This window comes from Pelodiscus sinensis, chromosome 1 (genome assembly GCF_052426305.1).
Source record: "Pelodiscus sinensis isolate ZL-2025 chromosome 1, ASM5242630v1, whole genome shotgun sequence".
Classification (NCBI taxonomy): domain Eukaryota; kingdom Metazoa; phylum Chordata; order Testudines; family Trionychidae; genus Pelodiscus; species Pelodiscus sinensis.
The window spans coordinates 274,822,261-274,842,500 of record NC_143052.1 but is presented as its reverse complement, the minus strand read 5'-3'; the positions used below and the strand labels follow the sequence as shown (position 1 = coordinate 274,842,500).

The following is a 20,240-nucleotide window of genomic DNA, read 5'->3' as shown; positions in this document are numbered from 1 at the left end:
TTTACCGAAGATCTGCAGGCACAACAGCTCGCAATTCCCAGTGGCTGCAGTTTGCCATTCCCAACCAATGGGAGCTGTGGGAAATGCAACCTGATGGTCCCCCAATTCCTGAAGCTCCCATTGGCAAGGACAACAAACTTCTGGTGTGCCAGAGGTTCCCCACCCCGACTGATTTATACTTCTATTTCCTATCTTTCAACAAGTTACTGATCCATGAGAGTACCTGGCCTGCTATCCCAGAGCTACTTAGTTTCCTTAACAGACTTTACTAAGGATCCTTGTCCAAAGGGGGCTGGGAAGAATTGTAATTTCAATGACCATTTCCTGGTTAGACAAGCACAGCAGTGCCTTTGGGCATGCTGCAGCTATGTCGATTTAATTAAGACACTGGATTTTTATGCTTAAGAAAGTTGCTTTCCAGCTCAGTCAGCAGCTGGTGTTTTATTCAGCATGGCGCCCATAAAAACTGTGTAATTCTATTTGATATTTTGTTTTTAAACATGTAGAAATATATATTATAATATATATAGTATTATATTTAAATTACAGTATTATAATACTATTATAATATTATTATAGCATTATAATAGTATTATATTTAAATTATAGCCTTTGGTCATATATGTGTAGCATGCTTTCCTGTCTCAAACAAAAAAGAAAAGTATGTTTTATGATAGTAATTCAACTTGAATATGGTAAATGCATTTTCATTGGTCACCTACCTAAAAAGGCATGTTATTTTCTCAAAAAAATAATAATAATGTATTTTAGTGTCTTGTTATTTTAGCTGCATTTCTTACCTCAGACTCATGATCACAAATTACAGGAAGATTTAGCAAATACAGCTTAAAATTCTTAATACAGCATGCTCAAAATATCATGTGTATTTAATTATCCAGTCATTAGTGGCAATAAATACTATAGAAGCAAAAGCAAATTGGTAGTTTCACATTTCCAAATTATGATTTCAAGTTTCTTTATAAATAAAGGAAAAACAAAAAATAGCATTAACAATAGGACATGTATAGTGAAAATATGCAAAATGAATATTGCCCAATTATTTTTAGTCCTTGAAGTAGTTAGAAATAATAGAAATACAATTCAACATTTTTAAATACAATTACATACAATTCATTTTAAAATAAACTAAGGACAGTTGTATAGTAGAGGGTAGACTACAATATTCATTTAGTGGCTTTTGCGTCTACATCTTTTAAAGCATGTTACCACTTACAGTAAACCACAGAGGTAAAAGTGCTCTGTGAGGACTGATAACTTATTTACTTATATAAAGTCAGAACAATGCTGAAAATACAAAGTTGACTTGCAAATAATTTTCTAGATTGTGACATGAAAATTTCACCCACTGTTTGGAGTTTGCAATTTGCGTATCTTTTTCCGAAACCCTCCTGCAGTGTAGACATAGCCTTAGCAACTCAAAGAGTTTCAATAAAAAGAATGGGAAACATGGGTTATCAGGAAACCATTGACTATTTTGAGTGTCCTACACTAGTAGATTAACACTGTTTTAAGGCTTGGCATTCAATAGGACAATTCATTTTTCCACAGTACTGCATTTTAACTAAAAAACCAGTGTCTAGTGTCCTGTAGACCACCAAATAATCTGTTTCTGGTACCTCTGTGCATTCCCAGGGAACAGCTTTATGAAAGCATTCCTTTTAACTTGAAATGTGATGTGTTCAACATCTAACATATGTCCTTAAGGCTCTATGACTATCTCTTTGCTAGCACCTAGACAGCACTTTTCATCACAGAGGTTTACAGAAGTAGAGACATGTCATTGTCAAGCATTCATGATATCCTATGGCACAGAAGCAATTTTTTAGGTATAGGCCTGTTCCTAAAACTTTATAGGAAAGGGTGATCCTGATAGATCTCACATTAAACACTACAATTCTCAACAAGACAAATACAATTTCAGAAAGAAAATCTCCCTCATAAGATTTTTCATTCTGAAATTGTCTTTGCCTTGTTTTCAACTTTGCAAATATACAGTTTTAAAAAATTGTTTAAATGCCAGTCCACGCGGGAAATGTGCTTGTTACAATTAAGAACAGCAGAAAATAATATATATTAACAACAATATAAACAGGAAAAAAACTTTCAGTGTTTAAACTGTTAAGCACTAGTAAAATTCTTATGAACTAGTGATACTGTCATTGAACTGGAGACAGTTTTAGAATAAGCTTGCTCTGGCTTTTTCACCCTACAATTTGGAATCTGCTCACAGTACTGCCAGCTTAACCAAAAAGGATTAACTCTCATATCCAACTGAGAACACAGATAATTCTCGGTAATTGGTAAAAAATGAAGATGAATGGGGCTGAGAGATAAGGAGCAATTAGCTCATCAGCAGTTACAGCTGTGCACTCAATCCGGATCCATCTCTTGAGTCCCGGCCCCTTTTAAAGAACCCAAGCAGAATAAGCGTAGGACACCTCCTCTCCAAAAAATTGCTATACCTGCCCATCATTCCTCTCTCTTCCATTCTATTTCCTCACTATACAAAGACACCTGTCATAGCATTCTTTGTAAATTACTACCTCTCCCAGGACCTGTGTCTACAGCCAATCTTCTTTTTAAACTTAAAAAAAATCAGAACCAAATGACTACTGTAGACACTCTTAAGTTCCCTGTCAATCGTTTCATTATAGCAGCATCATCTGTTTGAAAATATAAGCAATTCCCTCATCTAATTATAGAGAGGATTTGAGGTTCATTAACATTGCCAAGGCAGAGAATCAGATGTGCAACTGCAGAGCTGTGCTCAGTGGCCTGCATTCTCTGTTTCCTTTTATTTGCTTTCTCAAGGTCTCCAAGACTTTTTCCTGAAACCATAAAAGTAATTCTTTCCTTCAGAATAGACATGTGTGTTTAGAGAAAGGAAATGACCACATTTTGCACAGTTCTATTATTGGGAGAGGTCACTAGAGAAAAATAATTTCATCTCAATGTCTTTTTCACTCTTTTTTGGAAAAGAGAAGGGATAATGTTAAGCAAGGCAGTCGTTGATTTCAGACAACAGAACTTGGCTTTCCTTACACACGTCTCAGAGCTTAAATGCTATACGCTGATATGGATAAAAAGGAAGCCTAAAATGTTAAGGGCACCTCTTAATTTTCGACACATTTTGTGGTTGTTTACAGAATGTTATGCTAGATAAGTGTAAAATACTGTCTTGTATTTCCTAATTGTGTTTAGAAACAGAGAACACCAAAGTCTTTATGGTTGCTTCACTTCCTTAAAGAAATAATAGCAAGTTTTTTGGTATGAATATAATTTAAACAATAACATTTTCTAGGGACATCTGTTTTGAGATCACTTTTTGAATAGATATGAACTCATTTCCTACTAAGAAAGTAATTTACTATTGTTGATAGCTGTTTACAAGTTCCATGAGTCAGATATTAGCTAGTGGCAAAGGTCCTCTCAACTCCTTGGAGTATTCCCTAGACCATGTACATAGTATTTTAATCATGGAAAATGTTAAAGGAAGCAAAAACACAGGGACTTTTCCTACTAACTTACAGTTTTTTAAGGCTAGCTCAGAAAATTATTTTAAATGAATTTACTTTTGAAGATTTAATCTCTTTTAGTACTCTTTATTAATGAAGTATGACAGTAAGCACAGTAAGTGTTTAAAAACAGCAAAACAAGTGACATGATAATTGTATTATATTTTGGCATATACTCCTCAAATATACAGTATGTTCATAATTCACTACCATTAAAATAAAAGGATTACTGATCATAATAATAGAAGATATGTTAATACAGCAACAGAAGGAAAAAAAATATTTCAACTAAATTTAAAGTTTGACCTTGTAAATTTTCTTCCTTTAATACTGCATTTATAAGAGCATAATCCTACAAGCAGTAGAGCTTTGAATGCCAGTTTATGTAGATAGTTCTTTAAACAAAAAAAAATAATTTATATGGCCTGAATGTTGTGTGCAGATTTGCCACTAAAAAGAATCCAGGACATTTTTCCTTCTTATCTGCTATGTAGCTCATATCAGCCAACCTGTCAAAAGACAGTACTTGATATAAACAAGAGATTGCAAAGACATCTCAGTAATCAATATTAGGATGGCTACAGTATGGAAGCCCAAACCACTGCATATCATTTGTCTCAGCATCTATTTCTATGACCAAATGAAGCATTAATTCAAATCATAAATCTATGGTGATTTAAATCTGGGAATGAGCACCTGCCTGCTTTAATGATTTATTTTGTACATTTCAGTAAGCAGGAGATTTGTCCATATGAACTGACAGGTCACCTTCAGATGCCAGCAGCAGACTGTTTATCACCATGCAGACTAGCATCTCATCTTAGCAAGTAAATATTAAACTAAAAGAATCCAATTGATTGTGGATGGGGGAGAAAGGCGTAGCTGCCATATATTTTACTCAGTGTGCTAATACCTCACTCTGATTCTTCCATGGTTCCTTATTTTTTTTTTTCTAAAATGGTAATTCTGGGGGGGGGGGGGGAGGATGCAAGCTCAAGGTTACCATATAAAATTGAAGGATATAAAATAATTACTTATTAGTGTCATTGACATTCTTTAATTCCCTTTACTCGCTAGCCTTTTGGCTACCGCTTCAAAGGACCAGTTAATATATTTGTGTAGTGCTGTAGATAACTGAAAAATGTTCAGCCACAAAAACTGACTTCTGTAAGTCATGTTAAGGGTTTGATTAAAGCCAAAAAAGCAAGACATTTCCAAACTAAATCTAACAATGCATACTGGGACTCCATGCTTAACTTACTTTACTTTGCACAGGTAATGCTGGAGCCAGAGATCAGACAATTATCCTCTTCACATGTACTAAATATGGTCTAATAGCACAATATAATGAAATGAGTTACCTTTGTTTAGCAGTAACTCTATTTTTTTTAATATTGCTTGGTCATGTGCATCAAGTGCACATAAAATATACACTGTGAGCAAATTACTTTTATTCATCTTATATCCCTTTCCCCCAGCCCTCAACAATATGTTTAAAATGTGAGTATAGCCATAAATATTGTAACTCACTAATAATGTATGTATCTAATACCCTTAATAAGTTTCAGATGCCTAGATAAAATATTGATTAGATATACAATGCTAACATTTTAAAACACAGGTTTTGGTTGTAATGTGGGAGATTTTTAAAACACAAGTGGGAATGAGGCACCTACTTCCCACTGATGGTTAATCTGAGTTACACTACTCTACCGGCTTTAAAAGTTTCCCTCAGTAATTACAGCAGTTCTTCCAAAGCCTGTTCAGATATTTCTTAGCATAGCATTCGTGTAAGAGCATTGATCAGCCCAGTGCAACAATGAGTGACACCAGAGTATATGGCAATTTTAAGCCATTATGGTTTATTCTGATGACCTAGAATGTTGCATCTGTCATTATTTGACCTAGTATAATTATTTGGGGTTTTTTAATATAATTTCATAAGTGTATATGATGCTACACACTAGGTAAGCCATGGTAAATAGTAATCAAAGTACTGAACCAAGAGGCCTTGAGAAAGTATAATATAGCAGATGATCATATGCCCAAACAAACATACTGTACTAATGGAGGTTTTCTTAAAAACAAGGGAGAAATTAGAACGCTACTATCCATTGTGATGAGGCTGAGGAAGAGTTTCATTATTAAATAGATAAGGCTAAGTCACTAGCAAGCATTCTAAAGATCACAATTAAAAACCTTGCTTTACAAAGGGGGGAGGGAGCAAACTGCAGCTAGAGAGCCACACAAGATGTTTTTACAGTTAAAGTGTGATTTGCACAATCCTTCATGTCCTCCCCAATTCTTCACCTAGCAGATTGGGGGGATGGGTGAAATTTAAGGCTTACCCTGGTAGGGCTAGGGGCTTCTGTCTGGTGTGGGGGAATGTAAGGGCTTCAGCTCCACATAAAGCACCTGACAAGTCTTGGGGCTTCAGCGGAAGCACCAAGCCCCACCACTTTGCAACTGGGCAGGAGCCTTGAGGAGGTGCACCTGGTTCTCAAACGTCTGAGGATTATCAAATGTGGCTTGCAGCATCCCTGCTTTACATATATAATAGTACATGTTTACTACATAAATAACTTGACTGTACCTACACATTGATCACTTTTGATTACAATACTAAACCCCTTTAAAATATGCTTTCCTATCTGCTAATCTGGGGTATAAAAACAATGGTTTTTTTAATCCAGCTAAAAATTATTTTAGCTGCTGTGCCACAGAGACTGTACTCTATTTACTTTGTTGTTAACAGTCAGTAACTTCTGCACTGCCATATAAAAACTGACATATACAAACTTTGTCTCTAGAACTGCTAAACAGGATTACAGTCCCATAGTACAATATTTGAACATGTTATTTCAAATAATGCCTTCATCTGAGACCTGAATTCCAGATCTACTTCCGTTACTACCTCTTCATTCCCCCAGCTGGTAATGCTATCCTCTCATTCTTCCTCACTACCCTATTTTTTTCCTATGCTTCTCTGAGGGCCACCTGCTCTCTCCAACTCACTCTCCAACTCACTCTCCTCAGCTCTCAAAACTTCTCCTGCTGCCTTCCTTTTACTCACCCCTGCTTTCCTGCTAAGAAGACAAGTTGGTTTTTTCCTTTCCTACTGCTCTGGTAATTGTGGTAGCAAACTAGTCAGGGCCTCCTTCTTCACTGTCACTGGAAAAGCATTCTGAAGTGTTGTGGTGGTTTGTTGCTGTTCCTAGAGCAGTTCTTTATTATAAAACCTGACATTCTCTTCATAGGAATTTTCAAGTATACATTTTAGTTCTTTAAAAAATATACCTGCCCAGAATATTTTGGTGCTGCAGTTTATGTTCTATCTGTCTTGCTATGTATTTTAGAAATGTGTGTCTGTCTGTCTATCTGTCCAACTGTGAATCTGTTTATTCAAGAACAACTCCTAAACTGGAAGAGCTAGAATCACCAATGCATATGAACCCTTAGCATAATTTAAAACAAGGTCAAGGTTTGGTTGCACCAGGATAATGGGATGTGCCTGGAATTTAATTGTTTCTCATTCGTTGGAAAGGGAGGGGTCTGGAAGGAAGGAGTTATATTGCGATATGACCACAGTGGGGCAGCAAGGAGCTAGAGATGGGCACTGGGACAGCTATAATCCCATTGGGCCAGCACAGGGAAGGAGGGGGGAAAGGGACACCTATCTATATATGTACATATTTCAGAGAGTTTGTCTATTTGTGTGTTTGTTTGTCTCCCAGCTGGGAGACATGTACCTCTTCCTCTGCTGTGCCTTCTTTAGCTACAGTGGCCATGGAGAGGTGCTTCTACCCTGGCCCCAAGCTGCAGTGGGGAGAAAAGGCTGGGGTTGTCCTCTCTTCCTGCCCAGCCTGCTTACTGAACTTCTCATCCATAGCCCCACCCCAGAACAATTACTTAAATGAAGAAAAGTAAAATTATTTGCATTAATGCCCTGAAGCAACGCTGGGTAGATCTTTAAGTATTTATATAAGTTGACCACAGGGTTGTCTTTACCCATATGCAGAATATGCAGCTATGTAGGGCACCCTCAAATTTGGGGTACCACTGGGTCTTAATTTCCATCCACCCATTCTTCCTATCCCTGATCTCTGGCACTGCTTCCTCTAGAGAGAATCTAGTTAACTTAAAACTGAAAAGGCAAGTCAGAACATTGCACCTGTGAAAGAGCCATTCAAGTGATAATGAAGCCATTTTACAGACATTTGCCAACCCCAAGTATATGCTGTTAGTTTCTGAATTTACTGTGTTAGTCTACAGGACCTTAGTTTAAAATTTGCTATAAAATATTTCATTAGATGTTGCTGAAGATTATAAAATCACATCTCTAAGAAATCATCAGGCTGTCTTCTATGAGAGGGGTAGTTTATTAGTACTTTCTAGGGCTCCATAAATCCTGAGGACATCCCTGATTAACTAGAAGTACATGCAGAAGTACACAGAAACAGTAGTCGCTTACTTTTATTTACTTTTAATTATGGAAATCTCCCTCTCCTGAAGTTAACAGGGTTAAGCTTTGCTCCATCTGCAGTGTGGAAGGAGAGGATATGAGAAGGCATACATGCCTGGATCCCCCTGCCTTAAACTCGCCGTCTTCCCACTGGCTGGAGATGGGGGAGAAGGTTATCCCATTGGCTGTCACTTTTATTTATTGTTAGTAAAGGAAAATAGACAATATTTATCCTTCAGAGTAATCTTAAAAAGTCTGAAAGAACATGGGGAGGGTAAAGGAACGTTCTGAAGTGTAAAGAGCCATTTTAGTCCTATATATGCTTGTACTGATTATAGTGTCCTGAACATACATTTTAGTCACTCAATTACTACTTCTATGTTATCTTGTTAGTACTGTCTCAACATCATAAAATGAGTCAGTACAATAAAATGGCATACCAAACCACTATATTGCAGAGGTGTGCATATGATTAAAGATTTAATCAACAGAAACATTAATGTGTTTTATCAAAACAACAAATGAATATAATGTATTGAAAAAATTCCTTTTTCAAAAGAACAAGAATTGCTGATAATTGTTTAACAAACAAAAAAATCAGTTAATTTAAGAATATGTTCATTAAAATAGGAGAGTAATAGTAAAGCATGGTAATAATTTATTGGGTATGTATGTTTTCCTTTTGTCACAGGGTACCTGAAACTGTGGAATATTTTGTTTTCAAGCTACTATTCTGAATTACCTAAAGTCGATATTGAGTACAGTGAGTAGGAGACATGGTAAAATTTTGCTCTGACACCATCATCTGTCACCCTACCTGTACTTTGAAAAAAAGAACTCTTAGCAATCAAACTGCTTTCTTCCCTGGACAATATTAACTGGGCTCTGAAGTAGCCTGATACAAAGAAAGGATGTTCTTATAATAGTAATAAAGTCAAGTACTCTTGTAAAAGTCAACTACAAAAAAAAAAAAAAGAACTAAACAGGCACAAAAGTGACTTGCAAATATGCCACATTTTCCCAAAATCAAATGTTTAATGTCCAGGGAGGAGGAGTATCAATGTAGTAAGGTTCATTATGGACATGTATGTATGTATGTAATATTTACTTCCAAAACTTACCAACACTGGAATTCAGATCTCCATTCTCAGACTCTGCGCCATGCTGGTTATTATTGGCATGATAGTTGGACATAGCTTCTAATTTGATTTTTTTCACTTTCATTGCTTCTGCTATGGCTGCATTGGTAGCAGCTGCTGCTGCTGCAGCTGCTGCTGTCAAACCTACAAAGAAATATGAATGAAACTTAATATACGTTATACTATGACTCTTCATTAGTGTAAGGCTTGAAACTGTTACTCTTCCTTCATCATTTACTACATAATTAGCAGAGGGTATTACTGAATAAAATTAATTCTTATTTGCTTAGGAGACTGTTTACTTTTTAATATAGAATGCATAGCATGCTATGTAAATAGTTACTTATATTCATGTGAATTCACAAAATCATCTCTAATAGCAGTCAGAATACAACTGCACCTACAAATATATCTGTTTGTAACCCCAACTTCACCAGCAAACCATGTATCTAACTGCAAAGGTGCATGCAAATAAATATACCTGAAACACACTGTGGATGCAAAGCTATGTTTAAAACATCAGAGGACAAGCTAAAAATTAGGGCCATAGAATTTGAATATCATATTAATGACTAATAAGTAATATTCACAATTAATGCATTCTTTCTGAGCTCACATAAAATTCCAAGTTACTCTAGTGGACTAAATGGGGCATACTAAGACAGCCATAGCTTTCTTAAAGAAAGAAAAAGTTGGCATTGCAGATCATAGAAAAATACATAATGATTTACAATGCTACAACCTAAAATCAGGCTTAGACCTCAAGGCCTCTGTGCTGGAGACATCTCCTGCACACCAGCCTCTACCAAGCCACTTTCTTGCAATCCAAGATCTACATCTCCTATGATAAATTCTCCAGTGCCAGACAAAAGCTCAACATCCAGCCATACTTGTGAAACACTATATTGTAACCTGTTAATGAGCTTCCTGTCAAGAATGATTGGTGAACTGCACAATTTTCATTCATCACACTCCATTCAGTCTTTGTCCAATGCCCTGAGTACAGGGCAATGCATAGTTGTGTCACGCCTTGAGCAGCCCAGGGGAAAAATTTTAATTCACAGACTCACAATTCCTTTCCTGTTCTCCTCTTCCTCCTGCAAAGGCAAGCTAACAGTTGTCTTGCAGGTGCCCCCTTGAGTGGTATGTTGGGAAATGGTGGGAGATACACCTCTATCCACTCATTGCCCCTCTCCATGTATCAGGAGCTTTCCAACCCTACCCTTGAACTAATAGACAGAGATGAGGGTCTCACTCCCCCTTAGGAAAGCACAGATACTACAGGCTCAGTAGGGTCCCAGCACCTGGAAATAAGTGAAGAGGGCAAAATCTAAGTTTTTCTTTTTAAGTAAGTTTCTATCCTTCCTGATTGTGAAGAAAAGCTTGAAAGCATGACTCAAGGTTAGCTAGTATAGTGATGTCTGCCTGAGTCTGCAGACAGCATGAAGGAGCCTGCTGGATCTTCTGGAAAAAAACAGAGGAAGTGATCCCCATATTACTGCCCCTGCCTCTTCAAGTGGTGGGATGGGACTATAATGTGGACATAGAACAATGAGTGTCCTATGTTATATAGTGCCTAAGGCTCTAAATTGCCCTAGGCAATCCACTTCATATAACTGAGGGCCAAATTGTGACTCGCTCTAACATCTGGACAAAAATGTAATGTCTCCAAGTGTTGCTAGAATTATAAATTACCCTATAATGACTTTCTGTACAGCTATACCAGTGTAAGTTACAAAACTGTTATTTAGGTAGTAAGAAAGAGTCCAAATACTAAAGAACAAGGTTAAAACCCATTTAATATTTACTACTCCTATGAAGCTTGCAAATTCAGATCTGACAAATACAATAATATGGAAGCTTTCAATGATATTTTTAGCTTAAAGGAAGGATATGAAGTTATAAGTTATACAGATTTGGATACAGTTCCTAAATTAAGCCACAGAAAAGGGATGATGCACCTCTGAACTTACATTTGTATCCTGTGTTTGTTATACAGCATGGTATCCTATACTTCCTTTTTCTTAATACCATTGTCAAGCTATATCTAGTACCTTTAAAGAACAGAAAAGTCAAATACAGCATACCTAATGAATGCAAACTTTCTTTTGCATCAGAATACATCAATATTTAACCCTACTCTCTTAGGATACATACACACAGCAACATTATTTCCAAATAACTAGCATTATTTCAAAATAACTTAGTCCGCATCTACACAGCAGGCAGTTGTTTCTAAATAATGTCAAAATACTGTCAAGCTGGAGGACTTCTTCAACTCCTATGACCCTCATTGCATGAGGAGTAAGGAAAGTTGGAGTAAGAGTGCTATATTTCGAAATAAGTGCTGTGTAGATGCTCCCAATTTCAAAATAAGCTATTTTGAAATAAAGTATTAAATTGACAAAGCTCAATTTGCGTAACTTATTTTGAGTTAAACCCTTGTATGTGGATGTACCTTAAGGGTGTGTCTAAACTACATGGCTCCATCGATGGAGCCATGTAGATGAGGGTGATCAGCAAAGGGAAATGAAGCCGCGATTTAAATAATCACAGTTTCATTTAAATTTAAATGGCTGCTGCGCTGAGCCGGCAAACAGCTGATCAGCTGTTTGTCGGCTCAGCGCGCTAGTCTGGACGCTCCCACACTGACCTGAAAGCCCTTTCTCGACCTCCCCGTTATGCCTCGTAGGATGAGGTTTACCGGGGAGGTCGATAAAGGGCTTTCAGGTTGGCGCGGGAACGTCCAGACTAGCGTGCTGAGCCGACAAACAGATGATCAGCTGTTTGTCGGCTCAGCTTGGCAGCCATTTAAATTTAAATGAAGCCGAGATTATTTAAATCGCGGCTTCATTTCCCTTTGCCAAACAAACAAATCTACATAGCTCCGTTGACGGAGCCATGTAGTTTAGACATACCCTTAGGGTTCTTCTTTATGGTGGCGCTACCTCAAAATAAGCTACACAATTTGAGCTACGCAAATTGCGTAGTTTATTTCAAGATAGTCTATTTCAAAATTTCAAAATAGACTGCTATTCCAAGAAGTCCCTTAATCCTCATGGAATGAGGTTTACTGGGACATTGAAAGTCCATTATTTTGATGGCATTTTGAAATAACAGGTGTTAAGATGTAGAAAATGCTATTTCGGGATACCAGACATATCCCAAAATATTGCTTCTATCAAGATGTACCCTTACAGTGCTATTTTCTAGTTGATCAAGGATTTTATGAGACTTGAAATCTCAATCACATAGGCTACGTCTACACTGGCCCCTTTTCCGGAAGGGGCATGTAAATTTCAGCAGTCGTCGTAGGGAAATCCGCGGGGGATTTAAATATCCCCCGCGGCATTTAAATAAAAATGTCCGCCGCTTTTTTCCGGCTTTTAAAAAAGCCGGAAAAGAGCGTCTAGACTGGCCCCGATCCTCCGGAAAAAGTGCCCTTTTCCGGAGGCTCTTATTCTTACTTCAAAGTAAGAATAAGAGCCTCCGGAAAAAGGCACTTTTTCCGGAGGATCGGGGCCAGTCTAGACGCTCTTTTCCGGCTTTTTTAAAAGCCGGAAAAAAGCGGCGGACATTTTTATTTAAATGCCGCGGGGGATATTTAAATCCCCCGCGGATTTCCCTACGACGACTGCTGAAATTTACATGCCCCTTCCGGAAAAGGGGCCAGTGTAGACGTAGCCATACTGTTAAACAGGTAAACATTTGACGACTCTAAAATGAATTGTAAAGTGCAATTCTGCAAAACAGCAACTACTATTCCATTGGTTGAAACTTTGAAAATATTATATTAGCTGAGTCCAAAAAATCTTAAATTTATGTTTAACTTCTCCACACCACCACCAAATAAACACCATTCAGTACCACTACTCTCTTACACCACGCTGGCCTGGAAATGTCCTACTCTTGCAGAGATTAAAATAATAGTACAGTGCAGTGCTGTATAATACTTTTCCCATTTTTCATTATGCAAATTGCATCTCCAAAAATTAGATGACCAAAAGTCACCTTTAAAGGCAATTTAAAATTGAATAGGCAACAAGAATTATATTGGATATTCAATAACTCAGATAATAAGTTATTTTACTCTCTGTTAATATTTGTTTGAAAAGTTAAAAAAATGTCAAAATACTCAATAGACTACAGTCAATGGTACTTATCATTAATATTCTAAAATTGATAAGCTGTTTATGGCTGGCATTCTTCCTGCTGATTATTCAGTAAGACAGGCAGCTTTATAACTATCTCATCACGCCACCGTCACACAAATTTCATCGACAGTGCTCATGCACAGCTATTAGCAATATGAATCTAACCATTACAAGAGGGAGGAAAATCGAACATGTGGCATTAATACGCAGTCCTGGTTCCTAACCATCTGATAGGCAGATGGTGTAAAGCGGATTCTCCAGCTGAAATGAAGGGGGACATCATTTAAAACCTTGTTTGCATTCTAACTGATATCAGTGCCATATTGATATACATGATACATCATGGCAGGATTTGAACAATCTAGTTTGTTTCAGTCATAAATGTTTACAGCCTAGTTTTTTATCTTTAGAAGCATGTTCTGAAGAGCGTATTTTTAATTTATGAAACCTATTGTTTACTTCAATTGAACCAAAAGATTAGAAAGGAGCAAGAATATTAAATTATCACAACTACAGCAATATAACTAAGATGGATGAATAAAGTATGTTTTTTTCAATAAAAGATGTTAGTAAAGGAATTAAAAAATTAACCTAGATATTTTATGCATTAAATACATTTATTCATTTAAACCTCCTAGCTTTTTTCCCATGAGACATACTTAGAAGTTTAATGCTTTACCCAGCTATTCATTTAAAGCTCTCACCGTGTGCAATTAATCTTGTCCAACAATTTAATTCAAAAAGCAAAACATCAAAAAGTAAAGTTCAATTCAACAATCACAGTCCTGAAGTAATCTCCTTGCTGCTGACAGTTCCTATAGACTCATCGGCAAAAGTCTGTTCAACATGTCTTGTAAGAGCTGTGTGAGCTTGAATTATAACTCAATTGAAAGCTCTCCAAGCCTCAGTAAGAATTCACATCTTAACTTCAGCTAGAAGAAGACCACAAAAAGAAACAGAGTAAATGATCTTTTTCTACAAAGCCTTTCTCCCATCTTCTACTCAAATGCAGGGCATAACATTGTGCTGATTTTATGCTCTTGAAATTGTATATATTTTAAAATAAATATATTTGGAAAGATCTGCATAGTTTGTAATTGCTCTCATTAACTATGCAATGTGTTTAAAAATTGTAATAGTAAATTTAAATGCAATTTGAACTTTTAATCAATACTGTTGTCAACACTATTTTGAAATTATTACTATAGTATGCACCTAGGTGGGATAAAGAGGTCTGGAAACTGAGAAATTAGCTACAATGTTTATTTGTATTATTAATTAATTAGATCATCTTTGGGAGAAATAATTGCCAATTCCTGGTTTCCGGGGGAATCACACTGTTCCCTGTCACTGCTCTTAGTCGGTTTAGAACGGCAGTTCACAGGACCGGTCAAAAGGGGCAGGTGCAGAAATTTAAATAGCCATATTGGCACATGGCAAAGCTTACAGCATACTTCATACAACCACTAAGGTTCCACAGTATTGGAGAACATCTATTTTTACAAGGCTGGAAAGAATGCATTTGATATGCAGGATGATTACAAGGTTACAAGAGACATGTTTTGTGACTGCGTGAAAAGGAAAGGTATTCCCTCATGAAAAGGAAGCCCTGGTGTTGCAGCACATTCCATAGTCTGATGTCTAACATTTGACAGTACTTGGGACCTTAGAAGTTTGGTGTGCTGTGCAACTGCTAGGATGCTTTGGCCTGTTGCGCGTTCATATTTGTTAAGCATCTTAACAAAGGTTCTGTTTGTTGCCCTTACCAAATATAATCAACTTTTTCTTGCCAAATTCTGGTCTAATTTATGCCCAGGCAACTCCACAGAAATCAGCAGAGTTTTGTGGGTGTAAAGGAGACCAGAATTTTGCCCCTTACTTGTGGGACTGCAGAGCACAAAAATGAATGAACCAAACAGAAGACTTCAGGACTTCTTCCTGGCAGCACACTGTAGAAAAGCAGTTTACTTTCTCTAGAAGGATGCTCAGGAAAACAGCAAGCTTATTCTAGGGTATCCAACTTGATACCAGTGATGATGTCTGACACAAGCTACTACTCTCCCACGTATGCACCTGTCTGCTTAGGAAGGATTTATCTAAATTCTAGTTTTGTCAATGTGAGCACTTTATAACCAATCAAACCAGTTAAAAATACAAGCACTGTATATGTATCTACCCATATACAAACATACACTAGATTTTGGATATACTGAACATTGAGTTCAGGTTGGGAAAGGTCATTTCAGGGCCCTGCACCCTACTCTACTGACCCTGGCTCCCTCCACAGCCCAGCTGTGCTGTGTGCTGGCTCCTGGTTCCCTCCTCATAGCCCAGCTGAGCTGCACACCAGCTCCCGGGCCTCCACCCTTTCCTCCCCCGCAGCGTGGCAGGACTCTGTGATCCTGGAACATCCATGGTCATGTGAGACCATAGATGTTGCCAGACCAGAGAATACTTGATTTTAGAGATGCTACCAGAATACTCTTCTTCATCTGAATAGTCCTCATATAAATACTTCCAGTGAACTCATGGGATCACTACTGGAAATACTATTTGGGTGACTAAGGAGTCCAGAGTCAAGGCTTAAAATAATAACTAACAACTGAGTAGTCCTGTGGCACCTTATATACTAACATACATACAAATATATATGAGCTCCTTAGGCAAAACCCACTTTCCCAGATTAGATGAGCTTGAGACAAAGTAGATTTTACCCATGAAAGTTCATGATACTATATATATATATATATATATATATATATATATATATATTTGTTAGTCTTTAAGGTGTTCCAGGACTATTTCTGGTTTCTAAAGTTACAGACTAACACGGCTATCTGCTGAGCCAACTAACAACTGAATCAAACAGGCATATAGCATAGCAATGCAGACTTTTTAATGGATGATTATAGAATCATATAGGGAAAATCTGAAATATTGTTTCTTTTATACAAGTCAAGGAAAGGAACTATATAATTGTTGGTGTCTCCTCTTTAGTGACATGGTCCTTTCAATCTGCTAAATGGTTTGGAGGATTGTCTGTTTGTTTTGTTTAAGTTACAACCATTTTTGGTAGGGTTGAGGGGTTAGCATTTTTCAAGCGCTCTCGCTGTTGGCGACATAGAATAAGTAAAAAACAAAATTAAAAGTAAAAGGCTGTTATTACATTTCTTTCTATTTGCTGGAAAGTTAATTGTGGCATATGGAAATATTTTATCCATCTTATGGGAAGAAATCCAAATATTTTCTAAATTATGTTAGAAGCCTTTTTAAGTATTTCAAATAAATACTTAATCCTTTTTCTTTAAGTTTATTTCAGATGCACTGACTTGAAAATAATTGTCTTTTCTTAACCTAGTTTAGGACTTGATCATGTAGGTGATAGTCAGAAACAATGAGTTTTGCCTGAGTAAGAAATGCAAGACTTAGCTTTCTGTAATTCATAGAACCAAGGAAGATTGGGATTGGAAAAGATCTCAGGAGTCCAAACCCCTGCTCAAAGCAGGACCAATCCCAGCTAAATCGTTCCATCCAGGGATTTGTCAAGTCTGGCCTTAAAAACCTCTAAGGACAGAGGTTCCTCCATCAACCCCTTAGGCTACACATTCCAGTGCTTCACCTCCTACTTGTGTAGGATATCCAACCTACACCTTCCACAATGCAACCTGGGACCACTGATCCTTGTTTTATCACCTGCCACCACTGAGAATAGCCTCTCTCCATCCTATTTGGAATCCCCTGAAGGCTGCTACTTAATGGCAAAGTTCCCACTGATTTCAATGGTTCAGGTGGAAGCTCTAAACATACATCTACACAGTGAGAAGCAGCCCATAACAGCAAGCCTCAGAGCCTGGTTCAACAGACTTGGGCTCCCAGCTTGTACTATGAGGCTCAAAAGATATGTATAGACACTGTGGCTAGAGGTGGAGCTTCAGCTCTGAAGTCTGAGCCTGAGTTCCAGTCAGAGTCTTGATGTCTACACAGTACTGCAGCACACACCTGCAAGGCCATATCGAATGATCAAGGTACCGAAATGCTCTGTGTACACTCATTGTGTACACATACCAAGTGCTCAATTATCCCAATCCCAACTGAAGAGCATGGGAATTTTCCCATTGATTTTGAATAAAGCAGGATCAGAAATTTAGGTTCTCTTGCTTGGTTAAAGCTGACATTTAAAACAATGACGGATATGCAGTAGGACAGGGGTCTGAATACACAGAACAGATTGCAGATTTAGCAGTAGATATTTTCACTTCAAATTATTAAGGCAGTTGATTGACATTTACCAGAAACCATTTTATTTATGTTTAACATCATGGATCGATCCAACCAGGGTCACTTATGGGGGGAGAGGGCCAAAGGGGAAAGCTGCTTGAGGGTCCAGTGATTTAAAAAAGGCCCGGGGCTTCCAATTTCTGCAGCAACCGGAGACTAGTTCCCTTTAAATTGCGGCTGGAGCCCCCCAATGGTGCACGCTCTGAAGCCCCAGTGGAACTAAAGGCCTGGCTGACCCCCATCTGCCCAAAGCCCTGCCCCTTCTGGAAGAATCTGGAGCTAGCTCTCCCCAGTGCCTGACAAAGATGCTCATCAGCCCCGAGTACAACCTCACCCAGTCTTTGCACACACAAAATTCCCACTGACTACAATTTTTAAGCCATCAAAGGATTCTCCATCAGACTATATAACTGTACACTCCTGTTAGATTTACATTTCAATTCTTGCTGCTCATTCAATTTATTTTCAAACAGTTCAAAGTAATTGCTAGAGTAAATAGTGAGTAATGATGTCTAAATGGTTAATAATTTATATCTCACTTAAATTTCCATAGCAAGTGTTTAGAGAAATTCACTCAATTGCTAAAATTCTACAAAATGTAGGTCAATATTGATCTTGCATACACTGAACTCAGTGAAGTCGTAGACTTACAAAATTGCTATAAATGAGATGAGCATCAGGCCATGTGTTTTTAATCATATCTAATCAAGTTTTTCTTGTAACTATATTTAAGTTGCATTATGAACAAACAAATAAGGCAGAAAAGTGTTAAATGTCAACAGCTAGACTTCAAAACTGTGTCTAAACTACATGGCTCCGTCGACGGAGCCATGTAGATTAGGGTTATAGGCAAAGGGAAATGAAGCGGCGATTTAAATAATCACCGCTTCATTTAAATTTACATGGCTGCCGCGCTGAGCCGACAAACAGCTGATCAGCTGTTTGTAAGCTCAGCGCGCTAGTCTGGACGCTCCCATGCCGACATCAAAGCCCTTTGTCGGCAGCCCCATTATTCCTCGTGGGATGAGGTTTACTGGGGCTGCCGACAAAGGGCTTTGATGTCGGCGGGGGAGCGTCCAGACTAGCGCGCTGAGTGGACAAACAGCTGATCAGCTGTTTGTCGGCTCAGCGCGGCAGCCATGTAAATTTAAATGAAGCAGCGATTATTTAAATCGCCGCTTCATTTCCCTTTGCCAAAACAACAAATCTACATGGCTCCGTCGATGGAGCCATGTAGTTTAGACGTACCCCAAGATTTCAAATTCCCTTTTGATTTCAGTCATCAAATGTTGAAACAATTATAATACTACTATAGAGAAATAGATAGCTGTAGTTTAGAAATGAGCAGTTAATATGTTAAAGGCCATCTTACTCCCATCCTTATTTAAGCAGAAATTATTACAGAAGAATATAGGAAATTTTGCTTAACAATTGTCAGAAAACATGGCCAAATTTATATATTTTAAATAAAATTGATAGAAACATTAAGGTTTCATTACTTGATCTGATATCTTGTTCTTCATTTGCTCATTAAAAATGAGCAAAAAAATAAAGTAAATTAAGTGAAAATTTAAATTCCTCATCAGCAATATGTGCCATTTACAGAATCAATGGGCAGCTATTCCCCAAAGTTGATAAGTTTTGTGATTTCATTCCTTTGAATTCTTAAAGTAGAAGGTGAAATAATCAATTACAGCACCATATAAATATTAAAGATTTTCAGCTTTAATTTTTTTTTCAGTCTGTGGACTTGATTTTAGTTCAAAGTATTTTTGGCAGAAATGAATTATATATACTGTATGTATGTTTTCCTATTACTAAATTTCCTTAGAACAGTTTGAAATACTACTGAAGTACATACAGAATCAAAACAATACAATTAAGTGAGAACATTTTTTTCTTAAACAACAATCATCTCCTCAAAAGCAATAGATTCTCAGTCCTCATTCATTCTATTGCATTATTCATTTCATGTGCAACCTCATGCTGGACCATAAATTGTTACTTTATCTAATCAAAGGAGACTTAACTCTACAGAAGGTCAAAGGTTTAATTTTGTGAAGTATTATCTTACGCTATGAGTTTAACTGAAAAAAGAAGAAGAAAAACAGCCAAGAAAATGGTAATAAATGAACCTTTATTGCCTGAGGCATTGGCCTAGTTAATAAACTTTCATTGAAGGTTTCTTTCAACTGTTATGGACAATGAGGTAAAAAAAAATCTTAAATTACAGCCATGTGTGACTTTTAAAGCAGGCATTCTTTTTTATCTCAACCTCCCTAGCTTAGAAAAAAAGACAAAGAGATTGTCTTCAATTTCTTAACCAAAAATGTATGCTTCTAAACAGATGAAAAAGTGCAGATAAAACCTTTGTAAAAGCAGAGGTCAGCTTTGAACAATATAAAAAATGTTTTCTGTAGGTGTTGAATCTTGATCCACAACCTCTTTAGCCAAATGTATAAAATTTCAAAAAGAAAGTGCTGTTTTTACATTGACACAGTGATGTGTCAGTTAGGTTTTAAAAAAAACACAGACTTTTTTTTCTATTTTACATTTGCATTGCTAGAGTACTATAATAGCTATTATTTAAAATGATTTGTTATGCAACAACTTCCCTATAAATTTTGCAAATAGAAGTTTCTCACTGCTTTTTTGTGAGCATTTTCTCCTG

At 37.1% G+C, this 20,240-nt stretch overlaps 1 protein-coding gene across 7 annotated transcripts in view; it reads right to left on the bottom strand.

The window, feature by feature from the left end:
• The window catches only part of DACH1 (dachshund family transcription factor 1), a 486,010-nt gene that overhangs the window by 229,450 nt on the left and 236,320 nt on the right, over positions 1–20,240 (bottom strand). For 5 of the 7 annotated variants that reach the window (XM_075918909.2, XM_075918907.2, XM_075918908.2 and 2 more), the window contains exon 3: positions 9,120–9,281. The exons of the other annotated variants lie outside the window; for them this stretch is intronic. In XM_075918909.2, coding sequence (XP_075775024.2) covers positions 9,120–9,281 — 162 coding nt within the window. The remainder of the gene's footprint in view (positions 1–9,119; positions 9,282–20,240) is intronic. 7 annotated transcript variants of the gene reach the window in all.